At 35.4% G+C, this 10013-nt stretch overlaps 1 protein-coding gene across 2 annotated transcripts; it reads right to left on the bottom strand.

Moving 5' to 3' along the window:
• Positions 1 to 2932: 2932 nt before the first annotated feature.
• On the bottom strand, positions 2933 to 5134 carry LOC121202073 (uncharacterized). Of its 2 annotated transcripts, XM_055506752.1 has the most exons (3): positions 4401 to 5134; positions 3791 to 4310; positions 2933 to 3695 (listed from the first exon to the last, which is right to left on the bottom strand). In XM_055506752.1, the coding sequence occupies exons 1-3, from the start codon at positions 4830 to 4832 to the stop codon at positions 3334 to 3336; spliced, it is 1314 nt and encodes a 437-aa protein (XP_055362727.1). In that variant the 5' UTR covers positions 4833 to 5134; the 3' UTR covers positions 2933 to 3333. The 2 variants fall into 2 exon arrangements, with proteins under 2 accessions (XP_055362727.1, XP_040925695.1); XM_041069761.2 differs by having other exon boundaries at positions 3791 to 5134.
• Between the last annotated feature and the right edge of the window lie 4879 nt (positions 5135 to 10013).

Here is a 10013-nt window from a genome sequence, read left to right as displayed (position 1 = left end):
GGGAGACTACCAAAATAAAACAGGAAACGGAAACTGGAACCAAAATAAGACAAGCAGGACATGACGTGAAAACAGGGAACAACTAGAAACAAAGACACGGATCATGACACAGCACCTTCAGACAATGGTAGCAAAAGCAGCATCTAAGAAAAAGCAGGAGACTCTGAATACACCCACAATACCTCTGCACTGAAACTTGTAGTATGTTTGCGAGACTAGTTAGATTCAGAAAGAAGTACGGAAAGAAAAATTGTTACTGCAGTATTGTCACTGCAGTGTGATGACATAAGCAAGATGACCAAACCATCTCATACTCTGCACATAAAAAATAAGCAGGTTTATAAAGAAAACATGTAACTGATGTAGGACAACGCAATCTGTCAACCCTTTGGGCTGCATGCATAACCTCCGTACCATAGCTGACTCAATTTACCAGTGCTGCAAAACCATATACAAATAGTCACAGACAGCGACCAATTAAATTATGAACGCTTCATTAAACAACTAATATTAACTCCAGTTGCAATACCTTGAACAACTCAGCCATTGTGTGTGTGTGTGTGTGTGTGTGTGTGTGTGTGTGTGTGTGTGTGTGTGTGTGTGTGTGTGTGTGTGTGTGTGAGAGAGAGTGAGAGCCAGTGAGAGCCAGAGAGAGAGAGAGAGAGAGAGAGAGAGAGAGAGAGAGAGAGAGAGAGAGAGAGAGAGGGTCTCAATCAAGTTTTTGACCTAATGTATTTTAAATGTGTTTAGTTATGTTTTTGTAGTAAAGTTTTTGATCATTCTTGATAAAGACCAAAAAAAGACCAACTGACACATTATTTAAACGAACACATGTAATACACTTTTCTTACCACAAGATGGCGATGCAACATGGCGCAAAAGAATCCCAGGTAGTTCAATTTAAAAGAAATGCAGGTCTACCCAGAGAACTTTTCAAACATTTCGCTACACACTAATCAGATTGTATAACATTTAGGTGTATTATGAATACATACAACTGAGCAAAGAATGTTCAAGGGTACATGTATTTTTTTTATTTTTTTAGTGCACCAGTAAAATTATAGCTTTGAAGTTTCCTCCTTTCTGCTCTTCAAGAAATAAGGGTACGCCTTATTTCTTGCACCAGTGTGTAGCATCCTTATCTGATGTGCCCTATGCTTGCTTTGTGCAGAAAATATTTCCCACGTACTGTGTGACTATGCACCTCACAGAATGCAATACATATTATGAGCTGAATCCTTGTCTTCTCTTCAGTGAGAGGAAGTTGCCTTTGCTGTAAACTGCTCACTCCTTGCAAGTAAAATCCTGAAGAAGGTCTCAACTGATTGTGTCTGCTTTATTTAAGATTTACAAAGGGAACTAACAATTTCCCTAACATAATTGGGGGGCTCGTCCGGGATCCCAAGATCCTCTCTTTGCCGGTTTACAGATTTACACAATTACACAATATTGTGCAGAGCAGGTTGCTATATAAACCACTGACGCAGGGGGTGAGTGAGACTGTAGTGGGACGTGGTCAACAGTTCTGACTGTACAGTCTGACAGCAGCAGGTAGGAAGGATCTACGATATCTCTGCTTCACACAGCGAGGGTGGATCAGTCTGCTACTGAAGCTGCTCTCCAGAGCAGACAGTGAGTCCTCCAGTGGGAGACCTCACATGTCTGAGGTCTTAAGCAGACACATCATTAAAAAGAAATTAATTAATATAAATATGTCTAAGACCACTAGGGAATTGATGCAAATACCAGTCAGTCAGTCAGTCAGTCAGTCACAGCACCTTCAGACAATGGTAGCAAAAGCAGCATCTAAGAAAAAGCAGGAGCCTCTGAATACACCCACAATACCTCTGCACTGAAACTTGTAGTATGTTTGCGAGACTAGTTAGATTCAGAAAGAAGTACGGAAAGAAAAATTGTTACTGCAGTATTGTCACTGCAGTGTGATGACATAAGCAAGATGACCAAACCATCTCATACTCTGCACATAAAAAATAAGCAGGTTTATAAAGAAAACATGTAACTGATGTAGGACAACGCAATCTGTCAACCCTTTGGGCTGCATGCATAACCTCCGTACCATAGCTGACTCAATTTACCAGTGCTGCAAAACCATATACAAATAGTCACAGACAGCGACCAATTAAATTATGAACGCTTCATTAAACAACTAATATTAACTCCAGTTGCAATACCTTGAACAACTCAGCCATTGTGTGTGTGTGTGTGTGTGTGTGTGTGTGTGTGTGTGTGTGTGTGTGTGTGTGTGTGAGAGAGAGTGAGAGCCAGTGAGAGCCAGAGAGAGAGAGAGAGAGAGAGAGAGAGAGAGAGAGAGAGAGAGAGAGAGAGAAGAGAGAGAGAGAGAGAGAGAGAGAGAGAGAGAGAGAGAGAGAGAGAGAGAGAGAGAGAGAGAAAGAGAGAAGAGAGAGAGAGAGAGAGAGAGAGAGAGAGAGAGAGAGAGAGAGTCTCAATCAAGTTTAAGATGGACGCATGTTTATGGCATATGGAGGGCCAGGTTGTATCCATGCCATGCAACACATGCCATGTCAGACATTGCATTTTGTAAGCAGTACAAATTATAACAATAACATGAAACCTTAATGCTGGCACTTACTTTGAGACGATCCACATGAGTAGCAGGAAAACAAGGACAGGTTCAAAGCCTTTGTCCGGATGAAGGACAAACCCTGCCGGCCATAATTACTTTAATGTATTTCTGTGAAAGAAGATAAGGGAAAGTGATAAGATATATTGTATATATATATGTACGCTGTTTTTTGTCTTGCTTGTGCTGCTGTTGCTGCTGCTGCTGCTCTGACAATTCTATTAAAAAAAAATTATATATATATATATATATATATATATATATATATATATATATATATATATATATATATATATATTCAGAGCAATCACTGAATGACACACCTGGGAACAATCAAAGCATTGGTTCAAATTATATATTGACCTAATGTATTTTAATTGTGTTTAGTTATGTTTTTGTAGTAAAGTTTTTGATCATTCTTGATAAAGACCAAAAAAAGACCAACTGACACATAATTTAAACGAACACATGTAATACACTTTTCTTACCACAAGATGGCGGTGCAACATGGCGCAAAAGAATCCCAGGTAGTTCAATTTAAAAGAAATGCAGGTCTACCCAGAGAACTTTTCAAACATTTCGCTACACACTAATCAGATTGTATAACATTTAGGTGTATTATGAATACATACAACTGAGCAAAGAATGTTCAAGGGTACATGTATTTATTTGTATTTTTTTAGTGCACTAGTGAAATAATGCAATTCTTATCTTATCAGCATGACAATTTATCAGTCGAACACTTTTTGAAGCTTAGCGATCGCTTCATTGCAAACAGAACATCTCCCGTTACCATAACATGTACAGGTTAGATGCAAGCAATTTGTGACCCAAAGCTTCTTCTTATTACATGCATTGCATTTAAAGGAGAAGTTCGAGGGCCATTCGATTTCTGTGGCCGGAGGGGATTGCTGTTTGCACATACTACACGTAATTTCTACATAACTGTTACTCATAGCCAACAGATATGAAACACAGTCATTGCAGTAAAGATGTCCACACTGAAGGAAGGCATCCGATGGTTTGTAACAAATGCAGCAGGCATAAGGTTCAATGTGATCTGATTCATCTGTCATTGGTTCATGCGGCGAAGCTACAAAATAGGCAAATAATCCAAAATTAGTACATGACTATACACCTATGAATGAACAATTGATGACAATGAACATGTATAAGTGAGGTTTTTACCTGCAGCGATCTCGTGATTGTCTCCTTGCAGCTCTTGAACAAGTGGCTCTGAAAATATTCCATTTGGACCCCTGTACTGAGCATTTGGGAAGAAACGCCCATCCTCTTGTATGGCAGCATTCACGCTGGACTTGATACTCTCACAATAAACGATAACTTCTATATCATCATCTGGAGAGTCTGAGGTTTCCCTCCTAGCAGGCACGTGGTAAGGATTGTATCTCAGTAGGCTTCGTTTAGTTCTCATTTTGATCGGAACCATGTTGTTGTGGAATTTTGGTATCTTAGGTTTTTCGTCATATTTATCATCATAAGGGGTCTTGTCTATATATACTATTTCCATCTCGTGGTTAACCAGGGCCATACAGGGAGCCCTCCCTGACAAGGCCGTTTTAGAATCGCAGACGCTGGAGCACACAATGTCATACGTCTTCATCAGGTCACATATTCTCTGTGATTCCTGGCATTTCATTATTATCATCTGAGACCCAGGAAGCATCACCGTCACACTGTGTGGTTTCTGTGGTACACAGAAAGTTGAAAGGAACATTAAATTAATTGTATTACATAAATGATAAAATAATATAAGTAGCTGTAGCTTGTGACTTACATGGGGGCACGTCAGCTTCATAATCGTCTCATTGTCAGCACCAAAAGACTTCAATGTCCAATCAAATCTTCTAATTACTGCCTTTGTGTCTGTAATATGGTCACGGAAATTTTGTCCGGGTCGAACGCCCGTATGCATAATGCTGTATTTGTGGGCACGTGTTGGGTTTTTCATTTTCAGCAATTCCTCAAACAAGGACATTTCCATAGCAAATAGAGGGGAATCTGACCACAGATTACTTATTACCGCCAGAAGCTTTTTAGTGTATTCTACAACATGGTTGGGGGCTATCTGAACGCAAATCAGTGTCAGCTCTGCTTTCTCATGGTAGACCCAATGACTTGTGTACCACTTATGGACATGGTCTGTGACCATGTTGACGTGCGGCAGTGAAGAATGTGCCCATTTGACAATGATTGTGGCATATTCCATTATCCCTCACTAAATGATAAAAAAACAAACAAAACGACAACAGTTATTTTGGAGAAAAAAAAGGTACACACCGACCAACCTAGAAAATTTTAAATAAACTCACATAATTTGACCATGTGACATTATTTAGGTTTTACATTTACCCTTTTACAAATATGTAATTACATTTGTGTTGTTGGAGATTATTGAAATTAATTAAATGTACTGTGAATGCTGAATGTAAGGAAATGTTGAGGTTTAAGCTATAAAATATAGCTTAAACATTGTGACTGTCACAGACATACAGACAGACAGACAGACAGACAGACAGACAGACAGACAGACAGACAGACAGACAGACAGGCTGGCTGGCTGACTGACTGACTGGTTGTCGACCCCTGGGTAACATTAAACGTAGTTATTACTAACAATAACCCCTTAAATTTCTTATAACTTCCACAATTAACGGAAATACACTTTTAAAAATTGACAATTGTAGTGAATGTATACTTTTACATTTTAATTGTAATTCAGTTAATTAAGATGGACATATTATGTACCATTATACAAATGTGTGACAATTCATTAAAAAAAAGAATAGCTTTAAAATAATTATCCCTAATAGAATTTGTATTACCAGAGCTGAGTTTTTTTTTAAACAAAAGCTGGAGCTATTGAATTTCAAATTAAAAAAGATTGACATTTAATTTACGTTTATGATATTATAATAAATATTATAATATTATAATAAAAAAATAATATAAATAAAAACTTATTATTTATTTATTTATTTATTTATTTATTTATTTATTTATTTATTTATTTATTTATTATATGTTTTTATTTATTTTATATTTGATACTATAATATATAGCTTTCCAATGTTTAAAAACTCAGCAGATTAAACCTGTAACTTAGACACAAAGCAACATTAGACACTTCTAAATGACACTTACAGTTTTCTTCAAGACGCCTTTGAATGAACGATATGGTCAAGCAGCGACTCAGATGTGGTGTTACTAGAAAACAAGAAACAAGAATGAAATTTAACAAGATAATAATAATATATATTTTTTAATAATATAAATAACATATATAATGTTAGACAGACCCGCGCACATGCACACAAACACGCACGCGCGGTTCAAAAACTCAGCAGATTAAACCTGTAACGTAGACACAAAGCAACATTAGACACTTCTAAATGGCACTTACAGTTTTTCAAAGAATGAATGAAGCCTTCCAGGTAAATATTTGGAGAGAATTGTCCAAGTCCCATCTGCCTGCTTTTAAATGTTTTACAATGCAAACCAAAAAAGCAAAAAAGCTTTGTGATTGGACATCAAGTTTTGGATGTAAAGAAAACCAATCAGGATCGCATTTGCCTAGTGACTCAAAGCCATTAAACCTAATGCGTCATGTTTGGTGAGCGCCTCCCTTCACTAAGTGAGTTAAGAGAAACATATAGAGAAGGCGTAAACAATTAGGATGGTATGGTACGTCAGCTTCATAAGTGTCTCATTGTCAGCACCAAAAGACTTCAATGTACAATCAAATCTTATAATTACTGCCTTCACGTCAGTTATACGGTCTTTTGGTGCAGGCTGGCTGACTGACTGAGTGACTGACTGGTTGTCGACCCCTGGGTAACATTAAACATAGTTATTACTAACAATAACCCCTTAAATTTCTTATAACTTCTACAATGAACGGAAATACACTTTTAAAAATGGACAATTGTAGTGAATGTATACATTTACATTTTAATTGTAATTCAGTTAATTACGATGGACATATTATGTACCATTATACAAATGTGTGACAATTCATTAAAATAAAGAATAGCTTTAAAATAATTATCCCTAATAGAATTTGTATTACCAGAGCTGAGTTTTTTTTTTTTAAACAAAAGCTGGAGCTATTGAATTTCAAATTAAAAAAGGTTGAAATTTAATTTACGTTTATGATATTATAATTAAAAATATATAAAACATTTTTATGGAAAGTGCACTGTAAATCTAAATAGGTTTTTACAATCACTGCTCATCTACAAAAAATAATTTATTTTAAAACAGCCTAGGTTTTCAGGCAAAACTGAAGAGGCTGCAGTAATATTTTATATTTGATACTATAATATATAGCTTTCCAATGTTTAAAAACTCAGCAGATTAAACCTGTAACTTAGACACAAAGCAACATTAGACACTTCTAAATGACACTTACAGTTTTCTTCAAGACGCCTTTGAATGAACGATATGGTCAAGCAGCGACTCAGATGTGGTGTTACTAGAAAACAAGAAACAAGAATGAAATTTAACAAGATAATAATAATATATATATTTTTGATAATATAAATAACATATATAATGTTAGACAGACCCGCACACAAACACGCACGCACGGTTTAAAAACTCAGCAGATTAAACCTGTAACTTAGACACAAAGCAACATTAGACACTTCTAAATGGCACTTACAGTTTTTCAAAGAATGAATGAAGCCTTCCAGGGAAATATTTGGAGAGAATTGTCCAAGTCCCATCTGCCTGCTTTTAAATGTTTTACAATGCAAACCAAAAAAGCAAAAAAGCTTTGTGATTGGACATCAAGTTGTGGATGTAAAGGTAACCAATCAGGATGGCGTTTGCCTAGTGACTCAAAGCCATTAAACCTAACGCGTCATGTTTGGTGGGCGCCTCCCAGATAACATAGTAATAGATTTTGAGAAACTGCACTAAGTGAGTTAAGAGAAACATATAGAGAAGGCGTAAACAATTAGGATGGTATGGCACGTCAGCTTCATCATTGTCAGCACCAAAAGACTTCAATGTACAATAAAATCTTATAATTACTGCCTTCACGTCAGTTATACGGTCTTTTGGTGCAGGCTGGCTGACTGACTGAGTGACTGACTGGTTGTCGACCCCTGGGTAACATTAAACGTAGTTATTACTAACAATAACTCCTTAAATTTCTTATAACTTCCACAATGAACGGAAATACACTTTTAAAAATGAACAATTGTAGTGAATGTATACTTTTACATTTTAATTGTAATTCAGTTAATTAAGATGGACATATTATGTACCATTATACAAATGTGTGACAATTCATTAAAAAAAGAATAGCTTTAAAATAATTATCCCTAATAGAATTTGTATTACCAGAGCTGAGTTTTTTTTTAAACAAAAGCTGGAGCTATTGAATTTCAAATTAAAAAAGATTGACATTTAATTTACGTTTATGATATTATAATAAATATTATAATATTATAATAAAAAAATAATATAAATAAAAAACATATTATATATATATATATATATATATATATATATATATATATATATATATATATATATATATATATATATATATATATTTATTTATTATATGTTTTTATTTATTTTATATTTGATACTATAATATATAGCTCTCCAATGTTTAAAAACTCAACAGATTAAACCTGTAGCTTAGACACAGAGCAACATTAGACACTTCTAAATGGCACTTACAGTTTTTTCCAAGAACGAATGAAGCCTTCCAGGGAAATATTTGGAGAGAAATCCTATTAGGATGGCGTTTGCCTTGTGACTCAAAGCCATTAAACCTAATGTGTCATGTTTGGTGGGTGCCTCCCTTCACTAAGTGAGAGAAAGAGAAACATATAGAGAAGGCAAAAACAATTAGGATGTTTCTCAATTCAACACATCACAAAAATAAAATTAAATTAGAATTAGCAGTTTTTATATCCAGACTCTTTATTTATGCTCCAAAAATATTTGAAAAGAAGACATCTGTAGGATTTAATTGATTTTTAAAATATTTTATAGTGAAAGCATACATATAAAAAACTAAATGTATAACCAAGGTTTCGCATTTTCATTTTTGAGTGATGATATTGTAATAATGATAAGGATAAAACAGCATAGTAATTATGACCAGATACTGGTTGATGTGGATGTTTACTGAAACAGATAACATAGAATTAGATTTTGAGAAACTGCTTATATGACATGCACAAGTGACACGGCTCTGTCACACAAGTGCTGACATCTAATGTTCTGTTTGACTGACTGATTGTTTATGTGTTGGAAAAATACTGCATTTAATCATTGAAACATATTTTGCTGAAGCCTCGTTAGCTGTGCTATAGCTTATTTAAGATTTACAAAGGGAACTAACAATTCCCCCTAACATTATGATCTGTGTCGGCCTTTTACACCCTGGTCTCTGGTTCCTTTCTGTATGATCGCTCACCAGACCCAGGGTCTGATATTGGTTGGAGAACAACAATATGCTCCCTGAATGGATAATAAATTTTTGCCCCACAGTATAAATTAAGATTCTAATTGCTTTAATGTTGCATATTTCTATACAGGCAAATATCAGGATCGATACACCAGGAAACTCAACTGAGGAAGATGACGAGGTGTACGTATTAATGGTCACCGGGTGATAACTGAAGAGAGTGTCGTCAGAGTGATATGGAATTGGGTGTGTATTCAAAGGTTTTTGAATCCACCTTTAAATCCTACAGTGAGAAAATTGTATTTTACAGCATTTTCAGATTTTTTTTTCTTAAAGTTTACTGGTTTAAGCATGGCTTATATATATATGTATATCCTATTAGTGTGTGATGTTAACGTGACTGTTTTGCAACCTTTGTATTTTGGTAGAATTGTTCTTTCTGGCATAGAGTCAAGGAAACATGAGTTATGACTTATCTTACATATTTGTGACAACTTTTTTACTTTTTACAGCAGTTCTGTATTAGGAATAATTGATTATTTTCTCTCAAATCATGTCCAATAAATTCACAATCATTGATTTAAATTTTAAGGCTGTGTCTGTTTGACTTCTCTGAAGAAGTTGATATTATGTGTTGAGTTGTTAGTATCATTTCATACTTTGATAGATCTTTTTATTTATTCATCTTAATGTTTACTTAATGTTTAAACTTAATATCTGTCTCCTGAGAAGACTGCAGTCTTCTTCTACAGTGAGGTCATCAAAAAGTCAAACTCTGTCCTGGGGTGCAATCTGGACACGGTGCAGGAGGTGGGTGAGAAAAGGGTCCTGGCTAAACTCACATTCATCCTTGACCAGGTCTCTCACCCACTGGAGGACTCACTGTCTGCTCTGGAGAGCAGCTTCAGTAACAGGCTGATTAACCCTCACTGTGTAAAGTGTTGCAGATCTTTCCTA

Source organism: Betta splendens, unplaced genomic scaffold (genome assembly GCF_900634795.4).
Source record: "Betta splendens unplaced genomic scaffold, fBetSpl5.4 scaffold_33, whole genome shotgun sequence".
In the NCBI taxonomy this organism is placed as follows: domain Eukaryota; kingdom Metazoa; phylum Chordata; class Actinopteri; order Anabantiformes; family Osphronemidae; genus Betta; species Betta splendens.
This window is presented reverse-complemented; position numbering and strand designations above follow the sequence as displayed.